The 23656-nt window shown below is 62.9% G+C and overlaps 2 protein-coding genes across 5 annotated transcripts in view; both read left to right on the forward strand.

The window, feature by feature from the left end:
- The window catches only part of LOC311610822 (NADH dehydrogenase [ubiquinone] 1 beta subcomplex subunit 3-like), a gene marked incomplete at its 3' end in the record, with an annotated part of 78586 nt that overhangs the window by 47725 nt on the left and 7205 nt on the right, over positions 1–23656 (forward strand). The gene's annotated exons all lie outside the window — the stretch shown is intronic.
- JUP (junction plakoglobin) lies at positions 871–23063 on the forward strand. Of its 4 annotated transcripts, none has more exons than XM_084862496.1 (15): positions 871–1137; positions 10833–11048; positions 12784–13043; positions 13266–13504; positions 14231–14432; positions 15424–15568; positions 15695–15798; positions 16954–17292; positions 18666–18821; positions 19102–19221; positions 19686–19836; positions 20526–20647; positions 21616–21655; positions 21903–22066; positions 22304–23063. In XM_084862496.1, the coding sequence occupies exons 2-14, from the start codon at positions 10841–10843 to the stop codon at positions 22052–22054; spliced, it is 2238 nt and encodes a 745-aa protein (XP_084718622.1). In that variant the 5' UTR covers positions 871–1137; positions 10833–10840; the 3' UTR covers positions 22055–22066; positions 22304–23063. The 4 variants fall into 4 exon arrangements, with proteins under 4 accessions (XP_084718622.1, XP_084718623.1, XP_084718624.1 ...); XM_084862497.1 differs by having other exon boundaries at positions 973–1118; XM_084862498.1 differs by lacking the exon at positions 871–1137 and adding an exon at positions 1297–1463.

A 23656-nucleotide genomic window follows, 5' to 3' on the forward strand; every position in this document is an offset into this window, starting at 1 on the left:
AACAGAATCTCCTCCACATCCTTATATGGCCCAGAGGGATGTGCCATTTTCTAGGCGAGTGACCTCTCTGTACCTCAGCTTCCTCATCTTTGAAATGAGGATCATTTTGTTGTCCTCATGCTTTCTCAGCATTGTCATGAGAATTAAAAAAACAACACCATACCATTCATTTAAATTCTAGCATTTAGCGGTCGTCCCAGTGATTTTACAAACCTTACTTCATTTCATCCCCCCACACACAGCTGAGCGAGAGATATAGCGAATGTACCCATTTTACAGATGAGGAGAAACAGGGTGAAAAATGAAGTAACTTTGTCTAAAATGAAACAACTACTAAGAGGCAAAACCCAAACGTCGGTGTTTTTATTCTACATCTCACGGGCGCTCCATCTTTGGGGAAACAAATCCCGGCCCAGCAGCAGAAAGCCTATGAAATCCTGTGCAAAAAATGTTATTGAGACTTTGTGGCAAGAGTGAATAAGCAGAGAGAAGCATCATAGCTGACGCCGAGTTGCTGAGCTGGCTGGCCTGGGAAGGCGTTTGTGCTTTCCCATGGCGCCCCCTGACTCACCTGTTGGACAGGTAGGGGGAGGGGGAGAGCACTGAGTCCATTACCTGCTCAGAGGTAGGGTGGGGCAAGACACGCCCCATCCCTCCCATTGGCCCGTCCCTTAGGCTTACTGACAGGGCCTTGCCCAATCGGGAGGAAGTAACCTTATACTTGCCAATAGGTGCGGCGTCAGGATGGAACCTCACGTGGGAGGCCGTCCCCAGAGCCGACTGGCAGTCCCTGGGGCCAATGGCCGGTGGATAAACATAGGCGGCCGGGGACGAGGCCTGGGGGCGAGGCCCCGCCCCCCGGCGGGACAGTCAGGCGAGGCGGCCAGTGAGCTCGCACCGGCGGGTGGGCGTCGCCCTCGGGGGCGGGGCTTCGAGGGGCGAGGGGCGTGGCTTGGCTGTCAGGTCCCTTCGCCTTTTGTTCAGTGACTGAGTTGCTGCCTTGGCCGGAGTCCGGAGCAGCCGCCGCCCGAGCTTGCAGAGCGCAGTTCGCCACCCGCGCCGGCTCCCAGCCCGGCCCGACCCCAGCGCAGCCCGGCCCGGCCAGGTTCCCCCCGCAGGTGCGGACGATCGCAGCAGGTATCCCCGGGGCGAGGGAAGGGCGGCGGGTGGCCGAGTCCTCCGTCTCTTGCAGGGCAGGCAGGTGAGGGCGGGAGCCAGGGAGCGTCCCCCTGCACCGGCGGCAGGGGGCGCGCCGGGGTCCGGGGCGCGGCGACCTCAGGGGACGCGAGGCGAGGGCCCAGCGCGCTTTCGGGCTCCGGGAGCCAGGGATCCGAGTAGGGCGGGAAGGGGCCGGGCAGGTGCCTTCCCCGGGACCCGCGAACCCGCCCGACGCCGCGTCCCTGCCTCTCGCCGGAGAGACGGTGACCTGCTCCTCCTCCCGCTCTGTCCCGGGGCGCGCTCCGGTGAGGGATTCGCTGTTTGGGAAACTTGCTGCCGCCGGTCTCTCCGGGCCACCCACACCCCACCTCGCGCGTCATCCCGGCTTTCCCTCCCTCCCCGCTCCCTCAGGCCTGGGTGGGGCCCTATTGTCTGTGCCCTGCTCGCCCCACGGTGGGGGCCGAGCGCGCATTTCCCCGGCGGCGCGGGCCCCACCGGCCGGGCAGGTGAGTCCCCGGCGCCCCGAGGCCGGGCCTCCAGCCCCGGAGCCCCAGCGGCTCTGGACCTGCGGCGCCGGGCCGGGCTCACCGGCGGAGGCGGGGAGTGGTGGGATGGCAGTGGGACTTGTTGCAGGGCCAGCTCCAAGCCCAGCCGGTATGGGGCACCCGTGGCCCGGACAGGGGGTCTGGTCTGGGCGGAGGGGTCGCTCCTGGGTGGACAATCCAGGAGCTGCGGCTTCCAGAGTGTGAACAGGGGAGCAGGAGGGCTCCCCTCCTCTCTCATCTCTCATGGACAAACTTTACGGGACAAGTATCCAGGGCAGCTTTTCTGCCTCCTCGCCAAGGGCTTACCCCACGTTTACGGGGTCCTCTTCATGGAGCAGAGCCCTGTCCCCAGCTGGCCAGCCGATCCAGGGCCAGGGCTGGCGCTCTGACCCTCTCCTCCCCCTGCCTCCAGCTCCATCCTGTTTGCCGGGCCCCTGGGGCCTGAGGAGGGGGTGGGGTGGGCCGAAGGGGAAGCAGCTTCTTCCTTCTCTTCCTGCCTCCGGGGACCACCACACCCCCTCACTGGAGGCCTGAGCCGTGGCTCCCGCCCAAGCTCGGCCCCCTCCCCAGGAATGGGGGTGGGGCAGGGCCCGGCCAAAGGACGTGCGTGGGGGAAGCGTGCGTGGGGGGAGCGTGCGTGGGGGGAGCGTCTGCTCTGGCCTCCCCCCCCCCCCCCCGCCCGTCCCCCGCCCGTCCCCACTTTATTGAGCTGGCTGGTCACTGAGGCCGAAGGTCGCCGAATCATGGGGCTTGATCTCCATTCGATTTCTGGATGTTGGAGGTGCAGTCCTTCTGGAGGCCTTTGCTGTCCTTTCCCCCCTTCCCTCTCTCCCGGGAGAGTTTGGTGGGGAAAGTGGGAGAGGAAGGCTTCCAGAAGGGGGAAAGGGTTTCCAGGTGGAGCTGCGTTAAGTGCCTCTCCCCCCCCCCCCCCAATTTTCCCAGTGCCCTTCCCCGGGCCAGAGTGGGGGTCCCCACCGAGTTCCCAGCACTGGTTTTCTAAAAAGCCTGACGTGTGGCCTTTTTGCGGGACTCAGAGCCCAGCCTCCTTGGGGAGCAGGGGCAGTGTGAGAGCTGGGTGAAGGGAAGAATGGGGGGTGGTGGTGGGGGGCAGATCAGGGCTGCTTGTCCTGACTCAGTCAAGACCTACCCCGTTTGTGGATGGAAGAGTGGGGGCGGGGGTCACACCCCCATGGAGGGTACCCCACCTTCCTCCCCACCCCACTTCTGCTCCAGTGGGTGGTGTTCCTGTGGGGAGCCGCAAGGGCATGGAATTTGGGCAAAACAACCTGTTTTCCCTCTTCTGGATGCCAGCGTGGAGGAGGGGAAGGCGTCGTAATTAGGCTGGTGAAATGGTTGGTTTAGCTAATCTGGTTTGTGGCGGTGATGAAAAGATAATTCTGAGAGGGGATTGCTAGGAGGTGGCTGGTGGAAACCGGCTCCTCACTGGATGGGAGTGGAGGGAGCGGGAGTAGGCACCCAATTAGTCATTGCTTGCAGATCAAGCCCCGGCTTGGATGACTGGAGTCTTTCCTGTCCTTCCTCCCTCGGTCCCCCCCCCTCCTCTTCCACCCCATTCCCTCTGGAGCTTCTGTTGGGGCCGAGGCTCGGAGAAGGCACCTGTAGGAGTGACGGTCAGGGCTGGGCCTGGCCTGGGCGGGAGAAGGAGAGGAGCGGCCGCTGAATAAGGTGGGACAACAGACTCGTCGTCAGAAGGGCTGTCCGTTGGAGAGTGTCACAGGGGGACTGCTCTGAGCTCAGGGTTTGAACTTGGCCCGAGCGGGGTTTGAATCCTAGCTTTATCCCTCCTTGGTCGAGTCACTTTACCTCTCTGAGCCGCAGTGACCTCCTTGGTAAAACGGGAATGAGCCTGGCTACCCAGCAAGTCCTCGATAAACGGTAACTTAAGCAAGGGAGGACTGCACTGATACCAAGCGCTCCCATTAGCTATTCTCACTCAGTCCTGACGCCCGGCCCTGGAGGCGGGTCCCGTGACCCCGTTCTGCAGGTGCGGAAATGGAAACGCGGGGAGGTTAAGTCACCTGCCCAGGGTTGCACAAGGAGAATCCAAACCCAGAGCCCACCCTGGTGTATTGCCCCACTGTGGCTCTGGGAAGTTTTTCCTGCCACTCCTTTGTTTTATTTTTTAATTATTTACACAGAGGAAGGGAGAAGGATAGAGAGTTAGAAACATCGATGAGCTGCCTCCTGCACACCCCCCACTGGGGATGTGCCCGCAACCAAGATACATGCCCTTGACCGGAATCGAACCTGGGACCTTTCAGTCCGCAGGCCGAAGCTCTATCCACTGAGCCACACTGGTTTTGGCCTGCCACTCCTTTTTGAGAGCCTTTGCTCAGGGGTTTTGGGAAAGGAGACGTCGGAAGGACCCCAGAAGGTACGCGTGGGCGGTGAAGGTGGGGGCAGGTTTAACCAGGTGGGGGTGACTCATGGCCTTGCCTGCGGCCCTCAAACCTCCCCTGTGGCTTGGTTTTCAGTTTCTAGGGAAGAGGGGGGGAGCTCTCCCCAAGGCTGGGGTCTGTGGGGGATGCGGAGGAGGTTGGAGGTGGGGAGAGGAGGGCAGTGGTCAAAGCTGCTGCTTCCGCCTCTTGGCTTGTCCCCGTGTGGGAAGTGGGAGCTGCCTGCTTTGTGGGGGCCGGGGCCTCTGCCCAGATGAAGGGGTGCGCTCCCTGGAGGGGGGAGAAGTGAGAGTCGGATTCAGACTGGGCCTGCGTCCTGCTGGCCTGGCGTGGGCAGTGCTGCCAGGCGGCGTTGGGGCGAGGAGAGGCTGTACTTCGGGGGCTGCAGGAGGGTTTCTTTGCTGCCGGGAGGGTCTTTCTGGCGATGGGGCCGTGGTCCCTGAAGGACGGGCTGGTGTCACTGTCCTCTCACTGTCCACCTGGCATCTGACCCCAGATCGGGCCTGGGAAATCGTGTCCTCGACCTGAGCCTTCCAGCACTGGGCTTCCAGATCCCTCGAGGGCAGGAGGGGACCAGGATTGTTGGTGTCGGAGAAGAGGAGGTTGAAGAGACGTGATGAGAGGAGAAGGGGCTCAGGCCCGCCTGTCGGCTACACAGAGGGTGAGGGGCTTGCAGTTTGTCATTTCTGCGGGCCCAAGAGCGACAGGGGACGGATGCTTCGCGAAGGGGTGAGGTCAGACAGGAGGAAGGGCTTTCTGTGCCGCCGATGGGAGGGAGAGGGAGAGGTGGAGGCTCAGAGCTGAGTCTTCTCTGGAGGGTGAAGCAGGGCCCCATCCGAGGGAGCCGGGAGGACCCTCTTGCCCCAGGAGGGAGGCCAGGCAGCGGTCACCCTCTGGGGTGAATCTGGTCTGTTGGGGTCCCGGGGGAAACTCCCAGCCTCCTGTCTTCTGGGGGGAAAGAGGCCTGGCCTGAGGGCAGTGCCCATGAGCGCCCGCCGGCCCGGCCACCCCGGAAGAGAAGGAGGCGTGTGGCTGGGGCTGGCCATCGGGTGTGCCCCAGGCTCTCTCTGGGCACAGGCCTGAAGCTGGTGGCGGTCTGGGGAGTGGCACCGCCCCATGTCCAGGGGCCTCTTAGGCCCGAGAGAAAGTCCGCTGGCCGCTCCCCTCGCTCAGCCCCAGGGCACCTCCGCGATGGAGCAGGAGCTCAGCTCTCTGTGACCTGCCAAGTGTGGGGTCACCGGCCTGTTTTCTCCTCACTATGGAGACCGAGGGAGACTTGGGGACTCTTATCTCCCCGGAGTGGTGGCCCGGGGGTAGAGTTGGGACCCGGGCTGGGCCTGGGGTAAAAAACAGTTGGGAAGTTAGAAAAAGTTGCGAGGGAAGAAAAAAAAACAAAACACAACCCTACTCCTTGGAGGCAGCGACGGGAGTATTCCTTCTCCTTTGCTTTCCTCAGCTTCGTAGCCTCGATCTGGATCATCTCACGCTCCGTACACGGTCCCAAAAGTCAGCCAAGCCTTTGTCCGAGCCTCATTCTCCCCAGCAAACCCCGAACAGGGAACGGGCAGTGGGGCTTCCCTGCCGCCCCAGGAGAGGGCCAGGCGCCATCTGTGCTGCATGAAGCCCAGTGGCACCTGCGGGGAGACGCCGGCTGTGGCCATCGGGCCACCCCAGCCCCTGGCGTGGCGAAGGGCGCACGGGCACATGTGTGTGGAGATGCATCGCTGACGTGTTGTCGCCTGAGGCCGCGCGGTGCTTTCCCATCCCGGGAGGCCCGGTGTGGGGTCCTCGGCCAGTTTGGGGGTTTGCCCCTCAGGGCCCCCAGCAGAGCCCTCTCCGGGGAGCCCGGAGGTTCCGGGGCGAGCCTCGGCCTGGCATGTCCCTCTCCCCGGGCCGCCTCGCTGTCCCGCCCCCGGTTGTTTGCTTTGGGCGGGAGCCCAGGAGGAAGAAAACAAACGGCAGCTGGGGCGGCCTGACCCCTGGCCCGGCCCCCGGCCACCGCTTGGGTGTCCTCCAGGCAGGAAGCGAGGGTTCTGCTCCCGAAGCTCCAGATGGGCTTCTGTCTTCTGTCCCCGGGCCTGGCCGTACCCAGCTCCCACTCCGGGCTCTGCCCACTGCAGTGCCCAGTCGCCTGGGGCATCTAGCTCTGCCCACTGCAGTGCCCAGTCTCCTGCGGGCATCTAGCTCTGCCCACTGCAGTGCCCAGTCTCCTGGGGGCATCTAGCTCTGCCCACTGCAGTGCCCAGTCTCCTGGGGCAGCTACAGCTCCTGCGGGGAGGGGCCTCCTCGGGAAGCCTGAGGGGGAGCAGGGCCCTCAGGGAAAGCCTGGTCCGGCCCTGTACTTTCTAGAGTCCGTTCCACCGGCATTGCTGGCCAAAGCTCGGTTGGAGCCAGACACCGGGAGGAGGGGCGGGCGGGGGCGGGGACCTGCCGGGCGCTCTCCCCTGGGGCTGCTATGTGGGGAATGTCCACGCCTGACCGGCCCCACCACCCGCCTGCATGAGGCCGCGCATGTGACTGGAGCGGGCAGCCCTCCCTCCCAGCGCACTGCCTTCCCAGCCGCCCCGTCCCCCCCCACCTCACCCCGTCCCACCCCCCCAGGGGCTCTGGCCTGGCCTGGGAGGCAGCACCCCGTGAGCCCTCGTCAGGGGGCTCAGGTCCTGGGTCCCAAAGAGCAGGCTGGCTGCTGGCTGCCTTGCCAGGCCCCTCTCTGCTGGCCTCCTCCTCTCCCATCACTCCCTCCTTCTCTCTCTCTCTCTCTCTCTCTCTCTCTCTTAAAGTTAGTGTTGTTTTTTTTAAATCTATTTTATTGATTTTTAACAGAGAGGAAGGGAGAGGGATAGAGTTAGAAACATCAGTGAGAGAGAAACATCGGCCAGCTGCCTCCTGCACGCCCCCCACTGAGGATGTGCCCGCAACCAAGGTACATGCCCTTGACCGGAATCGAACCCGGGACCCTTCAGTCCGCAGACCGACGCTCTATCCATCTCTGCTTCCTTAACGGAAGGGTGCTTGCCTGGGCCTTTCCTGTCCACAGCGGGCCTCCGGGCAGTTGTGTTTGGTTCACACGATGGTCTGGAGAAGGGGGTGAGTGAGTAGCACCGTCACCTCCTCTTCACAGAGGAGGACACTGAGGTTTCAGGACACGGAGTGACCTGCCCAAGGGCGCATGGTCTGGGAGGCCTGGGGTTGAAGCCCTCGCCTCACCCCCAGGCTCCCCTGCTGCCCACAGCTCCTCTCCTTCGCTGTCTGAGTCCAGGATTTGAGTCTGCAAAGGGCTTGGCTCCTGGCCCAAGGGGCCTCCAGGGGCCCTGCTCCTCTGTCCTCCAGCGCAGTGTGTCTGAGCCCGGTTCCGGCCACTGGCCCCTTCCTGTCCTGCGTCCACCCTCTCGTGTCCTGCAGCCCCGCCAGCCGTGCCCCGCACGGACAGCGCGCTGGTGGGGAGCCAGGGGCAGGAGCCCGACGGGGCGCGGGTGGGAGTTCTACTTAATGGCGGGGCTGGGCCACACTCTGCCAGGGCAGGCTCGATTTTGGGTGCCCAGGGCCCGCCTGCTGGGTTGGCCGTGCCAAGGAGGAAGCAGGGATGAAGGGCAGAGTATGCCCAAGGCAGCTCCTGCTTCCTCCAGACCCTGCCCCGTGCGGGCCTGTGTGGGGGGAGGCTCCGTCCCACGCCTCTCGGGGGCCGTCTTCTCTCTTCCTGCCCCTGCTGCCCCCACCCCCCACTGGGGCTCCGCGCTGCCCTCTTGCTCCCGGGATGCCCAGAATAGAGCGCGCTGCTGAGAACAAAGGCTCCCCCTTCAGCTCAAGACCCGCCCGTGTCTGGCTCTGCCCGGCTGTGTCCGGGCACCCGGGCAGGGCCCGTCTGTCTCGCCCGCCCCCCCCCCCCTGTTGTGTCGGGGGCACTGGGGCAGGTCTCGCTCCAGGGGGAAAGGGAGGGAGGAGGCCAGCAGGGCGCGGCCCCTGCACCCTGGGAACTGCAGGAACGGCACTTTCTCCCTCGTGGGAGAATCTCCTGGTTCTCTCGGGGAGGAGTGGGGAGGAAGGTGCGGCTGGTTGAGGCTCCGCTCCCGTCTGAGGTCTGACGCTCCGTCTGAGGAATAGCTCTCCCTCCCCAGGACCCGCCCTCGAGGAGCGAGGAGCGCCCTGGAGTGTGTGTCCTCTCAGAAATGCTCCCAGCGCTGCCCACCCCCAGCCTTCTGTCTGTCGTGGGAATTCTGCTTCCTTGTTCCCAGAATCTTAAACATCACATTCCTCTGAGGCCAGCTGGGCCCTCTCTGGGCGTGCAGCGCGCGGAGGGACAATAATTGCCCAAGGACACTCCGCAGGTTTGTGCTGGAGCTGGGGCTGGAACCCGGGCCTCCTGATTTCCCAGCCGCTGCTCTGCCGCAACTGTGAGCACCCTCGGCCTGGCCCACCGCCTCTCCCCGGGGGAGGGGCTCAGCTCCCCGCCCCCACCTGCAGCTGTGTGTCTGGCCCTCTCCCCGTGACCCCGGGGGTCCCTCTTCCCCTGGATCCCCTGTTTGGGGGCGGGAGGCCGGTCTGCAGTGAGGCACCCCATTTCCTCAACGTGGAGCCTCCATTTCCTCACCTGGGAATTGGGAATAACAGAACACCTGCAGGGCTGCTGGGAGGGAAGGGTGAGGCGGGAAAGGAAGCAGATGCCCTCTCTGCCTGGGATCCTCTGACCTGAGACCTCTGTGTCCCCCGGGGCTGATGGGGGGAGGGGCCTGCTGAGGAAACCCTCCTCCCGGGGCCAGCCTTGACCTTGGTGCTTGCTCCCTGTGGGCACTGGGCAGGTGGGGGGATGTCCCTGCAGTTCTGGGGGAGGCCCGGGAGCCCCAGAGGCAGGCGGCTGTTTCCAGCTCCAGTCGTGGGGTGTGTTTACTGATCGGGGTTCGAGGTGCCCAGCCCATCCTGAGTGGATCTGACTGAGGCTCGGCATCCAGGTGTCCGCCCTCCTCCCCGCCAGGTGGCATTGAGAGGGTTAACGCCGCTCACTTCCTGGTGCAGTTTCACCCTTGCTCCCGGTTCCAAGACGGGCTTGCTTCTCCGGACTCTCCTCTCTCTTCTCTCTCCAGAGGAGGCACAGGTGCTGGGCATGGGCTGGGGTGGGGGTTCCTTCTGGTGTAGCCACACTTGGTCAGTGCCTGGGGAGCAGCTGGCTCCGCCGGTGGCACCGAGCCGCCTGTCTGGTACTGTGGGCCTGCTTCTGTTTATCAGCACGAAACTCTGAGTCACTGGGGCTGACGTGATGGGAGAGGGGGAGGGAGGAGGGGACGGAGGTGGTGGGAGCGGGTCTGGCTCCTGCCTCTGCCTGTCCAGGTGTGCTCAGGCCCGGGGTAGGAGCCAGGTGTCACCATAAAAGGGAGTGAGGCCTGAAGGACATGTGTCATCCCTTCCTCCTGGAGGGTGGCACCCGCCAGGCCTCGCTGGGGAGACACATCCCTGGTGATCTTTGTTCCTGGGTGGGGCCGGGTGCGCCGGCCACCCCACCCTCCTGCTCACCGGTCCCCGACACAACAGGTTTGAGGTGCTGGGTGCTGCCCAGTCTCACGGGTGGACCAGCCCGGGCTCTGCCTGCTGGCTGAGGGCACCCTGGGCGTGCAGAGCCCGCGCACGCACACTGGGTGTCACGCACGCCTGGGCCTGGTCCCGGCTGCGCCATTTCTCTGCCGTGCCACCTCGCCCGGTGGAGCCTCAGTCTCCACACCTGTGGATGGGGACACAGAGCTTGTGCCACGAAACCTGCCTGGCAGGGTGGCGCATTAGCGAAAGGCCTGGCACGAGGGCGGCCCTTGTTGGAGCACAGCTTCCCCGGCCTCTCCTCCCGGGCGCTGACTCCCTGGGTCAGTTCCCAAGACAGGGAGCCAGGCAGCAAGTGGGACTGCACCTCCCTGGCACACAGTAGGGCCGCTCTTCACGAATCCACGTGCCCCGGGTCTCTGCAGAGAGAGGGAGGGGCTCTGGAATGGCGGTGGCCACCCGAGGCCTGCCTCTCTGCCTATCCCTGGCCTGGGCTCCCGGAGGCCAGGAGGTGGGCAGACACACGGCCACTGCCACTAACATCGGTGCCTACTGTGAGCCAGGCACCATGCTGGGCCCTCACAACAGCCTGCTAGGGAGGTGGCACGACCCCATTTCACAGATGGGGACAATGAGGCTCGGCAGACAGGCGAACTGCCCCGGGAGCATGTCGCTGGCATTTGAAACGGTGGGTGGGACTCAGAACTCAGGGAAAAGTTTTCCAGGAACTGGGGTGTCGGAGAGGTGGGGGGATCTCAGGCCCTGGACCTTGGAGGCCACTTGTGATCCTGCAGGAAAGTGAGATCCCGAGGGATCCTGGGCGCCTCTGGCTTCCCAGCAGCCTCCTTGGCTTTCCCGAGAAACCTGTCTGACTGCTTCCCTGTCTGACCAACCGGTTTCTGGTGCAGCCGCCTCGGGGCGGTGCAGCGGCCTTTCCCAGGGCGCCCCAGTGGGTGGGTGGGCCTGCGGGCACCCCAGAAGCTGCTGGAGGCCCCGGGTGGGAAGGTATCCCTCCCTGGGCCTGGGGCCCTTCTGCCCCCACTCCCTCCACCACAGCCCCCGGAGGCCTTGGGGTTGTGGTAGGAGGAAGGGGTAACGGGCAGGGCCTGGGGAAGCCAGGGGCTGGGCCAGCCAATGGGGATGCCTCTCTGGGGCCAGCTGACCTCCTGTCCTTCCTCTGTGTCCCCAGCAGCCACCATGGAGGTGATGAACCTGATTGAACAGCCCATCAAGGTGACCGAGTGGCAGCAGACGTACACCTACGACTCGGGCATCCACTCGGGCGCCAACACCGGCGTGCCCTCCGTCAGCAGCAAGGGCATCATGGAGGACGAGGAGGCCTGCGGGCGCCAGTACACGGTCAAGAAGACCACGACCTACACCCAGGGGGCGCCGCAGTGCCAAGGTTGGGGACTATCCATGGGAATCCCTCCTCCCGCGGAGAACCGGGCTGGGCCCTGGAGGGGGGTCAGGGCAGCGGGAGGCCGAGTTCAGGAGCCCCTGGTCTGAGGGGGAGGCACAGGCCCCCATCTGGGAAGAAGCAGATTCTTCTTCGTGAACCTCTAGAATGGAGGGGAGGCACAGACCCTGCCAGTCAGTCTGAAGGACCTTGCCTTCTGTGCAGTTACGGCATGATGAAGAGGCGTCACTATGCCCTTTGGGACCCGGGGACTGTGGGAATCAGAGTCCTGTTGTTCTAGGACCTTCAGGTTCGATGGGGAGGCAGGTTTCCAGCCCCCAGTCTGACAGAGGAGGTGCCGTTCTCAGCCTGAGGGCTCCTGGTGGGGGCGGGAGGGGCCGGGCTGGCATGTGGAAGGCGCACATGGAGGTGGGCCAAGGTCAGGTGGTGAAGTAACCAGCCTGCTTAGGGCTGGGGATGCCCCGCCAGCATTCGGGCGGGAAGGCCGTGTCCACGTCTCCTCCCTGATTAATTGGAGGGTGGAAGCGGCCTCCTCTCCCCGGGGCGACAGGACCCTGGCCAGGACCATGGACTCCCAGGTCCACCCAGCAGGTGGAATCTGGGGTCGGAGCCCAGAACCCGCCTCCTGCTCTCCGAAACCCTCATTCCTGACTTCCTCCCCGGGTGTCTCCGGCCTCTGTGCCTCGATTGCCTGTCTGTGTAATGGGAGCGTGGCCTCCGGTGGCGAGGATGAGGGTGTAATTAGAATCATGAGATTTCAGGGTTGAGGAGAACCAGGCTGGCTCATCCGACCTTCACCTGGTTGTTAAGGGCGGGACGCAGAGCTGAGGTTGGGGCTCTGGAGTCACATTGTCTGAGTGCAGGTCCCTGCTTGGGTCTCATCATCTCTGGGCCTCAGTGTTTCCATCTGTAAAGCGGGAATAATAATAGTATTTATCTTGGCCCTGGTTGGTTAGAGCATTGTTGTCCTGATACACTGAGGTTGTGGGTTCCCTATCCGGTCAGGGCACATGCAAGGATCAACCAGTGAATGCATCAGTAAGTGGAATAAGAAATGGACCTCTCTCTCTCTCTGAAATCAATAAATACAAATTTTAAAAAAATATATCAGTATCAAATCTTATTAACTATATTAAAATATTTTTTTAAAAAATAGTACTTACCTTGTAGGGTTGTACGATTGAGGAAATACAAGAAAAATGCTTAATTCCCTGCCAGGTACCTAATAAACACTCAAAAAAAAAATGTCAGCTATTCCTATTAATAATAATAAGAAGAAGAATCACTAACATTTCTGTAGTGAGATGTGCGTCATTAGGACAATGCTCTAACCAACCAGGGTCAAGACAAATACTATTATATTATTATTTCCACTTTACAGATGTGCCTCACACACGAATCCTTCCTTTTATTCACAGCTCTGATCTCATTTAGTTCTAAGAATTCCCTGTGGTGGACAGGACAGGTGGGGACCCGTTTTACAGATGCTGTGACTGGGGCGGTGGTGCCCTCTCCCGGGTGCTGGAGGGAAGCCAGGGAAAGGAAGACCTACTCTTGCACAAACTGGTTAGAGGCGGAACCGTCAGTGGTGTGCTGGGCCTTTGCGGGCTAGGAGGCAGCCCAGAGAACACAGTCACCGGGCTGTGTGCACAGCCTGCCCTGCTCCCCGCTCCCCGGCCAGCCGGCCGCCTGCGGCTCAGCCCTGCCCTTTGGTCCCCAGGTGACCTGGAGTACCAGATGTCCACCACGGCCCGAGCCAAGCGGGTGCGGGAGGCCATGTGCCCCGGCATGACGGGAGAGGACAGCTCGCTGCTGCTGGCCACCCAGGTGGAGGGGCAGACCACCAACCTGCAGCGGCTGGCCGAGCCGTCCCAGCTGCTCAAGTCGGCCATCGTGCATCTCATCAACTACCAGGACGACGCGGAGCTGGCCACGCGGGCCCTGCCTGAGCTCACCAAGCTTCTCAACGACGAGGATCCGGTCCGTGAGGGGCCTGGCTGGGGGGAGGGCGGGAGAGGTCGGGGGTCCACAGGGGAGGGCTGGCATAGAGGGCGGTCTTAGACCTGGAGCCCCGTCGGTAGGGAAGAGTCTGACCGGGGTCCCGCTGAGCGTTGTGAATGGGTCTTTGGTGACCACGTTTTCACAGGGGCAGCTGGACCTGGCCCATGTGCTCACGTCTGCCCTCCCCTCCCCGCTCCCCAGGTGGTGGTGACGAAGGCGGCCATGATCGTGAACCAGCTGTCGAAGAAGGAGGCTTCGAGGCGGGCGCTGATGGGCTCGCCCCAGCTGGTGGCGGCCGTGGTGCGCACCATGCAGAACACCAGCGACCTGGACACGGCCCGCTGCACCACCAGCATCCTGCACAACCTCTCCCACCACCGCGAGGGGCTGCTCGCCATCTTCAAGTCCGGGGGCATCCCCGCCCTGGTCCGCATGCTCAGGTAGCCAGCCACCCCTGCTCCCTGGAGGGCCTGGGGCCTCCCGCCCTTGGCCTTGTCCCTCCCTTTCCCCCGGGGCTTCCATACAGCGTTGACTGAGCACCTACTATGTGCAGGGGCAGGACCCCGCCCAGTCTCGGTGCTTAGCTGCTCCTATAAGAGTCTCATGCTCTTCCGACTGAGCTAGCTGGGCACTTCTTAGCTGCTCATGTAATGAGGCTGCAGTGTAGCCCAGGGCAGAGGTGTGTCTGAGACGGCCCAGACCTCCCGGAGCTGCTGCCGGTGAAGGGAAGAGCATCCAAGGGAGGGACCAGCACGCTCCCTGTGTCTTTTGGGCCTTGCAGTGCTGATGGGCCCCTCCCCTCAGCTCAGGGCCAGGCTGTGAGTTCCTTGAGGGTAGATGTTGACCCTATTCCCTTCTGAGCCCCTTCCAGAAGGCATGTGGCCCTCTATGGGGTAGTTACTCTATATGGTAGGGGCAGGTAATGGACTACTCCCTGCTCAGCCCGGGCTGGGGGCCTAGGAGCCGGAGGTGACCAGGGCGCAGCGGGGAGGGGAGAGGTGCTGTGTGCACAAAAGTGGGCGGGGCAGAGGGGACGATGAGGCTTTAGCAGAGGGCTGTTTCCATGGGGGTGTGGGTGCTGGGGAGGGCTTCCTGGGGGAGGCGGCCTGTATTCAGGCCAGGCCCCCCGGACCCGACTCACCCTGAGCCCCCGCCCGCCACCCCAGCTCGCCCGTGGAGTCGGTGCTGTTCTACGCCATCACCACACTGCACAACCTGCTGCTCTACCAGGAGGGCGCCAAGATGGCGGTGCGCCTGGCCGACGGGCTGCAGAAGATGGTGCCTCTGCTCAATAAGAACAACCCCAAGTTCCTGGCCATCACCACCGACTGCCTGCAGCTGCTGGCCTACGGCAACCAGGAGAGCAAGGTGGGCCCCTCCCCCCGCCACGGCCCGCGGCCCCCTTCCGGCCCCGTCTGTCCAGCTGCAGCCCCGGACCGACGCCTCCCGGCCGTCTGTAGGTTAAATAGACATGTATGAGCAGCCATGCATGTTTCATCATAGGTCTTATTTTGAGTGTAAGGAAAAGAAAAACATTCATTATCCTCACACAGCCGGTGTTATCTCGATGTGCTTCCTCCAGGGCTGTCCTGTGGGTATATTTGTACGTAGCTGGAGTCATAGCAGATGTCTACGCATCTGTGCATCTGTCCTCCAAAATTATCCTCTAGAATGGTAAACAGCATTGCAGTAAGTGGAGGCTCCAGACTTGATTCTGAGGAAGGGCATCTGAATTATTCCTGATTTTCCACTTTTTTGTTTTTGTTTTGTTGTTGTTGTTATTGATTTCAGGCAGGAAGGGAGAGGGAAAGAGAGATAGAAACATCAATGGTGAGAGAGAGTCACTGATTGGCTGCCTCTCGCGCGCCCCACACTCGGGGGTCCAACCTGCAATCAGGGCACATGCCGTGGTTGGGAATTAAACCATGACCTCCTGGTTTATAGGTCAACGCTCAACCACTGAGCTACACCAGCCGGGCTGATTTTCCACCTTTGTGAACAATGCTGTCATGAACATCTTCAGGCACACAGCTTTCCCCAAAGAATGGAAGGTTTTTCATCATCAGGGCCAAGGGGTTTTAACATTCCTAGGCTTTTATCCTGATTGCCAGGTTGCTTTCCAAAATGATTGTACCTTACCATGCCGTCAGCGGTGATGTTTTTTAGCACAGTTTCACCTCATCCTTGTCAGCATTGTGGATTACCCTTTTTCCACGATTTTGGCTTATTGGATAGTCACACCGTTGATTCAGGTTTTATCTGAAGCTCAGTAATGGCAGCTCCGTGAGCCCCCTTCCCCTCCCTGTCCGTTGTCATGGTCCCCATCTGTCTCACACTCCTTCTCCCCTGCTCCCCACAGCTCATCATCTTGGCCAATGGGGGACCCCAGGCCCTGGTGCAGATCATGCGCAACTACAGCTACGAGAAGCTCCTGTGGACCACCAGCCGCGTGCTCAAGGTGCTGTCCGTGTGTCCCAACAACAAGCCTGCCATCGTGGAGGCTGGTGAGTGCGGGGCGGGGGCGGCCGTGTGGTCGAGGGCCAGGTGGAGCCCTGTCTAGCGAGAGGCCAGGCTCAGCCAACTGTGCTCCCCTGTGGCTGATGTCACCCCTGTTTCTCCCTCTCCCCCAGGCGGGATGCAGGCTCTGGGCAAACACCTGACCAGCAACAGCCCCCGCCTCGTGCAGAACTGCCTCTGGACCCTGCGCAACCTCTCAGACGTGGCCACCAAGCAGGTGAGGGAAACGTCCGGGCCTGGGTTCGCCTCAGCAGCCCCCTTGTCCTCCTGTCTCACCACGTCTAGCCTCCTGTCCAGGAGTGTGACCTCGGGAGCCGGCGGGGGGAGGCCTCTACATCTTGCAGTGCTGTGGCCGAGGCTGGAGGACCCTGACCCTCATCCCTTTAGCTTAAGGACCTAGTCCCCCTTAAGAATTCTGGAAGGGGAATCGATAGCGGGGGGCTGATTTTTCTAAGCTGGGTTTCCGGGGGAAGAGGGGGATCAGGGTCACAGTCTGACCTAGGCCCCAAGGCGGGGAGCAGCAGGTGTCAACAAACAGCTTGAGGGCCCAGTGGCTAAAAACACAACTTAAGAAAAACTAGTTTCAGGACAAGCCTCCCGGCCCCTCCTTCCAGCCTGACTCTCCTCAGAGCCCGCCAGCAGGTGCTCAGTGCGCCGCCGTGTGCGGGACTGCCGGACATGGTCTTGCTCACCCTTTTAACTTGAGGTGGAGTGCGGGACGGGTTGGTTAGATGAAGAAACAGGCTCAGGAAGTCAGGTAGGGCCCTCGGTCCCAGCTGAGAAGTGGCGGTGCTGGCAGGTGAGCCCAGGGTTGTCTGTCCCCAGAGCCTGGGTCTTCCTGGGCCACCACAGGCCCACGGGGCACCCCTGGGAGAGAGAGGTTGCTGGGTTAGGGGAGTTTCCTGAGAGCAGATTTGGCCTGGGGATCGCTGAGGGAGCAGCGTGAAGGCCCAGAAAGGTAGAAGCATGTAAAAATGGGCCAGCTGGCCACTGAGGCAGGGACCCCAATTTCCTCCTGACCTGGGGCCTCCTTCAGCCTGGGTGGGGCTCTGCCGGGGCAGAGGATGCAGAGAAGGAGCAGGGCGGCTGGAGGAAGGAAGTGGAGCTGAGACACAGGCCGGGGCTCAGATCTGGCCACTAGCCGAGCTCCGTGGACAAGCCACTTACCTTCCCTGAGCCTCAGTGCCCCGCAGGAGAGCTCTGCCCTCACAGGCGTGCGCAGGGTCACAGGGTGAGGGCTCCCTGGCACACCGGCAGGGCCCATAGCGATCAGCCATCAGGCCATGGCGCTCCCCTGGGCATGCCTGGGAGCGGCTGGGAGTCTCCAGCACTCATCACTGCCTCTCTGACCCCGACCCCGACCCCGACCCAGGAGGGCCTGGAGAGCGTGCTGAAGGTCCTGGTGAACCAGCTGAGCGTGGACGACGTCAACGTGCTCACCTGTGCCACGGGCACGCTGTCCAACCTGACCTGCAACAACAGCAAGAACAAGACGCTGGTGACGCAGAACAGCGGCGTGGAGGCGCTCATCCACGCCATCCTGCGCGCCGGCGACAAGGACGACATCACGGAGCCCGCGGTCTGTGCCCTGCGCCACCTCACCAGCCGCCACCCGGAGGCCGAGATGGCCCAGAACTCCGTGCGCCTCAACTACGGCATCCCGGCCATCGTCAAGCTGCTCAACCAGCCCAACCAGTGGCCCCTGGTCAAGGTACCGCCACCACTGCCGCGGAGGGGGCCAGGCCAGGGAAGGAGCTCTGTATGAGGACGAGGTGCTGTATCGGTACAGGCAAAGCTGCTGTAACAGAGAGGCCCTCAATAAGCAGAAATTCTTTCCCCATGGGATGGTTTAGTTTGAGACCCAGAATCTTTCTCTCTTGTTGCTCAGCCATCCCCAAAGACAGTGCTTCAGAGTCTTCCTAGTCACATGACCACCTTGGGCTGTCTCATTAAACTGTAGGTTCTGACTCGGTAGGCCTCGAGGGGAGGGGAGCTTCTGCATTTTCTAACAAGCTCCTGGGTGTTGCTGCTCGTCCATGGAGCCCCCTTCTTACCCTAGAGGGTCTCACACCAATGGTTGGGCGTTATCATCCCCACAGGGGCGTTCAGGCCCTCAATAAGAGAAATTGTTAGAAAATGCAGTGGGAGGAGAGCGGTGAGCAGGCTGTCGGACCTGCCAGTTTAGCCCACATCCTAGAATTTGATCAGTTGGCTGCATCCAAGTGCAAGGAGGCTGGCGATGTGTCATGTGTCAGGGGGCCGGTGTCTGCTAAAGCTCGGGAGTGATGCTAACAGGGACAGAGCGGATTCTGGAGGACGCCTGGTATCAGCCACAGGGAGTCCAGGGTGTGAAGGTGGGGCCTTCTCAGGAGGCCAGTTGCCATTGGCTAAATTTTAGTTTAACAGCACAAGTAAGAATGACTCTAAGTGATTATGTACATTTCTTAAAGGTTCATAATTCCCGGCTGGTGTTGCTCAGTGGTTGAGTGCTGACCCATGAACCAAGAGGGTCGCTGGTTTGATTCCCAGTTGGAGGGGGTGGGGAGCAGAGGCATGTTAAGAGAAGGAATAAGGGTGAGGGTCAAGGCATGGGGGCTGGCGGAATGCTCTGGAATGGGGTATCATTTTATTTTTCTTTTTTAACGTATATTTTTTCTGATTTCAGAGAGGAAAGGAGAGGGGCAGAGAGCTAGAAACATCAATAATGAGAGAGAATCATTGATTGGCTGCCTCCTGCACACCCCACACTGGGGATTGAGCCCGCAACCTGGGCATGTGCCCTGACTGGGAATCGAACCATGACCTCCTGGTTCACAATTTGACAATCAGCCCCTGAGCCACACGGCCGGGCTGGGGTGTTATTTTAGCAGGGGCTGTTAGAGTTAGACGTTAGACAGGTGAGAACCCACAGATCCTATGGAATAAGAGACATGCGCTGGGGTGGTCTCCTTCTTGGGAGACCTCCCAGCACACCCATGTCCGCCAGGGCCCAGAGAGAGGATAGGGGAGGAGGAGATGAGCTGGGAAACTGGGGTCCTCCAGATACACAGAAGTGACCCTGATTGTTGACCCCTTTCTTGCCAGGCCACCATCGGCCTGATCAGGAACCTGGCCCTGTGCCCAGCCAACCACGCCCCACTGCAGGAGGCAGCCGTCATCCCCCGCCTCGTCCAGCTGCTGGTCAAGGCCCATCAGGACGCCCAGCGCCACGTGGCTGCGGGCACCCAGCAGCCCTACACGGTGAGCGAGCTGGCGGTGCCCGGGCCGCCCGCCTGGGGGTCAGGCCGTCCTCAGAGCATGCGTGTGCACGTGAGCATGTGTGTGCATCTGAGCATGCGTGTGCACGTGAGCGTATGCTGGGGAGGCGGGTGGCAGCGGGTGCCCCTCCAGGGACCAGTGAGGCCTGTCAGTGTTGGGGGGCGTGAGGCCACATCCTAGCAACCCCTGTGGCCATGCCCCAATGTCTCCTCTCTCTCTCTCTCTCTCTCTCTCTCTCTCTCTCTCTCTCTCTCTCGTGCAGGACGGCGTGAGGATGGAGGAGATCGTGGAGGGCTGCACCGGGGCCCTGCACATCCTCGCCCGGGACCCCATGAACCGCATGGAGATCTTCCGGCTCAACACCATCCCGCTGTTCGTGCAGGTGAGTCTGGGCAGGGGGCGGGAGAGGTCCCCAAGCCCCTGCTCCTCCCACTGCTGACCCGGAGGCGGGCAGCGCTGGGTCCAGGGGCCGGGGTGTGTGTGTGTGTGTGTGTGTGTGTGTGTGTGTGTTTGTGGTGGTGGTTTTGCTTTGCAGCATTCTCTTTCTCTCTTGAGTTTCCACGTGAACTCAGGCAGTTTTAGGGAAAGTCTGTGGATCACACAGGAAACGCTTTATGCTCCGTCAGATGAAGAAAGTAGGCTCTAGGGGCGACTAGAATAAAACCCTGGGGCGATACGCCGGTGTCCCCCCAGAGGCTGTCTGGGTGGCTGGCTTTCTTTCCCGCTTCTTCGTGCGTTTCTTAGAATGCCCACACTTTCTCTGTGAGCGTGGGGTGACTCCACAGAGGGGGGCGGAGAGCACCTGCGGGTGCTGCCCGGCCTCACCCCGCCCTGCGCCCCGCCCAGCTCCTGTACTCGTCCGTGGAGAACATCCAGCGCGTGGCGGCCGGCGTGCTGTGCGAGCTGGCCCAGGACAAGGAGGCCGCCGACGCCATCGACGCCGAGGGCGCCTCCGCCCCGCTCATGGAGCTGCTGCACTCCCGCAACGAGGGCACCGGTGAGGGGGCGGGCGCGGAGGGGCAACGAGGGCACCGGTGAGGGGGAGGGGCGGAGGGGCAACGAGGGCACCGGTGAGGGGGGAGGGCGGAGGGGCAACGAGGGCACCGGTGAGGGGGAGGGGCGGAGGGGCAACGAGGGCACCGGTGAGCGGGGAGGGGCGGAGGGGCAACAAGGGCACCGGTGAGGGGGAGGGGCGGAGGGGCAACGAGGGCACCGGTGAGGGGGAGGGGCGGAGGGGCAACGAGGGCACCGGTGAGGGGGAGGGGCGGAGGGGCAACGAGGGCACCGGTGAGGGGGAGGGGCGGAGGGGCAACGAGGGCACCGGTGAGGGGGAGGGCGCGGAGGGGCAACAAGGGCACCGGTGAGGGGGCGGGCGCGGAGGGGGCAGTGAGGGCACCGAGGGGGCAACGAGGGCACCGGTGAGCGGGGAGGGGCGGAGGGGCAACAAGGGCACCGGTGAGGGGGGAGGGCGCGGAGGGGCAATGAGGGCACCGGTGAGCGGGGAGGGGCGGAGGGGCAACGAGGGCACCGGTGAGGGGGGAGGGCGCGGAGGGGCAACAAGGGCACCGGTGAGGGGGAGGGGCGGAGGGGCAATGAGGGCACCGGTGAGCGGGGAGGGGCGGAGGGGCCGGGCCTGAGCCCCGGCGGGGGCGGAGGAGGGCTTGACCGGCCTTTCCCCTCCCTCAGCCACCTACGCCGCGGCCGTCCTGTTCCGCATCTCCGAGGACAAGAACCCCGACTACCGCAAGCGCGTGTCCGTGGAGCTCACCAACTCCCTCTTCAAGCACGACCCCGCCGCCTGGGAGGCGGTGAGTGCCCGCCGGCGGCGCTGAGGCCGGACAGGGGCCGCCCCGGGGACAGCACTGGATGGGGCTCCCGCCGTCTGGCTGCTTCATGGGTTCTTTAAAAAAAAATAAAAAATATTTTATTGATTTTTTACAGAGAGGAAGAGATATAGAGAGTTAGAAACATCCATGAGAGAGAATCATCGATCAGCTGCCTCTTGCACGCCCCCTACTGGGGATATGCCCGCAACCAAGGTACATGCCCTTGACCGGAATTGAACCCGGGACCCTTGAGTCCGCAGGCCGATGCTCTATCCACTGAGCGACACCGGTTTCGGCATAGGTTCTTATTTTATAGTTGAGTCATGGGTGACGCTTCTCAGGAGATGGAAAGCGTAGGTTGAACCATCTATGGATGTTTTTTTTAAAGATTTTTTTAATAGATTTTTAGAGAGAGAGGAAGGCAGAGAGAGGGAGGGAGGGAGGGAGGGAGGGAGGGAGAGAGAGAGAGAGAGAGAGAGAGAGAGAGAGAGAGAGAGAAAGCACTGATGTGAGAGCAGCTCATCCTCAGTTGCCTCCTGCATGTGCCCCGACCGGAAATCACACTGGCAACCCCTGGGTGCCCAGGACCGCGCCCACCCTGAGCCACGCCGGCCAGGCCTCAAAGGGCGATGTGATTTTGTCCGAGCTGATGCACCATGCGGAGTGCCTTTTCCAGCCTGCACAGCGGTTCTCCGGAGGCTCCTGGCTGCCCTGATCCTGGCTGGGGCTGCTCCCGGCACCTGGCCTCCATCCTCCCCCTCCGTTCCCCTCCGAGGGCTGTCCTTGTCCTGTGGGTGCCCCGAGCATGAACGGGGACCTCCCGCCCCTGCGGAGGTGCCTGAGGCAGAGGAGCTTCCCTCTGGTGACCTCCCTCTTCCTCCGGCCCCTTTATGGCAGCGTCTCTAGCTGCCCTCCCCCCTCCCTCACTGCCTCTCTGTCCCCCTCCTCAGGCCCAGAGCATGATCCCCATCAACGAGCCCTATGCGGATGGTAAGTGTGTGCAGGGTGCTGGGGCCTGGAGGGCGGGGAGGGGCCGGGGAGTGAGGGAGGGAGAGGCACTCTGTCTGCGGGACCGGGGCAGCTGCTGTGTGGCCTCCACACGCCCTCCTGTCCGGGTCTCTGACGTGGGCGTTAGGGAGGCGGGCCAGGCCCTGGGGGGGGGGGGGTGAGGGGGGGCTGAGGGCTCCCCCACAGGGTGGCCCGCAGACCCCGGACAGAGCCCCCTTCTCCTCCCCAGACATGGACCCCACCTACCGCCCCATGTACTCGAGTGACATGCCCCTGGACCCCCTGGAGATGCACATGGACATGGAGGGGGACTACCCCATCGACACCTACAGCGAGGGCCTGCGGCCCCCCTACCCCACCGCCGACCACATGCTGGCCTAGCCGCCGCGCCCGGTATGGCGCCTCCCCTCCGTCCTCTCTCTCCTGGGCCCGCTCCCGTTCCTATGGAAACCCTGGCTCCTTTTGGGGGGAACCCTTTTGCTATGGAGCTCCCCCAGGGAAACCTGCCTCCGGCTCTCTCTCGCTGGGTGGGGCGTCCGGCCCCTCCTGTGGGTGGTGGTGGTGGTGGGGGGTGATGCGAGCTTCGGGGGACACGGCCCTGCCCTGAGCTCTGTGCCTGCCCACCCCCAGGCGGCTCCTCATCGGAGAGGCTCTGCGCGGACGACGGGGCGAGACAGCCAAGTGCCTGAGCCCGGGGGACCGGGGCCCTGACTTCCTGCCGAACCCCGCGCCTCCGTAGGGTCTTTCTTGGGATGATGATCTGCTCCTGCTTTTCCGGGCTGTGGGTCCACGGCCCCCGGCCCCGCCCCACCCCGTGGCCCTGGCACTAAAGCTTTAGACTCTGTTCCTCCAGCGGCCCCCCTCCCTGCGCTGGCTGCCCGCCCGCCTCCAGCCGCCTGGGCCCGCCGGGCTCTGGTTCCCTCTCTGGGCCCGATCTTCTCATTGTGCCCCGCCCACCGGCTGTCCTGAGCCCCCGGGGTCCCGGAGACCCGGGTGCGAGGCCTGAGGCCCCAGGATCCAAAGCTTCTCCTGACAAGTTCAGGGGCCGTCCGGGAAGACGTGGAGCGTGAGTCCCCACTCCAGACCCCTGCCCGCTCCCCTCCCCGGACGCCCCGGGGCCTGGGCCCCCACCCGGGAGCCCTGGGGACGGCTCCTCACCCCGGCCCGCCCACACGCCGCCCTGGCTGACCCCAGAAGTGCTCTTGGCTGACCCCTCTGGTGTGCGGTGAGGGGCTTTCTCTTCCCCTTCCTGTTCCGCCTCCCCCGCCCCTCCTGCCCGCGGGTGTGGAGGCCGGGGAGGCCCCTGGGAGTGTTATTGTTATCGCTTGACGTTTTTGGTTACTGGTTTTTTGTATAGACCAAAGCAATGGAAATAAAACTAACACACGGATCCCGCGGACGCCGTTCGGGGGGCCTGGGACGGGGAGACGGGACTCTCTCGGCAGCCTCCTGGCCATCCTGTTTGTGGGCAAGACACGGAGGGAGGGCGGTCAGGGAGAAAGGAATGTTTCAAGAGGCAGAGTCCATTGAATGCAACACAAACTGCTACCTCTCCAACCGGAACCTGGGGGCCTGAGAGGGGCTGAGCGATGGCCTCGGGGACACCAGGCCTTCCTCCTCTCTCCAGGGGCCTCCTCGCCGGTCTCTCGGCCTCAGCCCCGCCCTGTCTGGCCTGAGTGTACCTTTGGTGATTTCTCCTGGGCCCCTACGGCGTGGAGTCCGGGCCCCTCTGTGGTCTGCGGTGGGCCCACCCAGCCCCTGCCTCCTCCCCTGGCCCCTCAGCCAGCATCCTGCACCGTTTCTTGCCTCTGATCTGGGTCCATGCTGTTCCCTCCGCCCGGGATGCCTCCCTGCTCACCCATTGGAATCCAACTCCGCCCACTCCAGGGTCACCTCCCCTGAGCCTCCCTGCCCCCTCTGCTCCAGGAGGCCCCGGGCGGGCGTGGCTGTCCTTTCACTCCTCACACTGGTGTGACTGTCAGC

This window comes from Pipistrellus hanaki, assembly GCF_964339955.1.
Source record: "Pipistrellus hanaki genome assembly, chromosome: 16".
In the NCBI taxonomy this organism is placed as follows: Eukaryota; Metazoa; Chordata; class Mammalia; order Chiroptera; family Vespertilionidae; genus Pipistrellus; species Pipistrellus hanaki.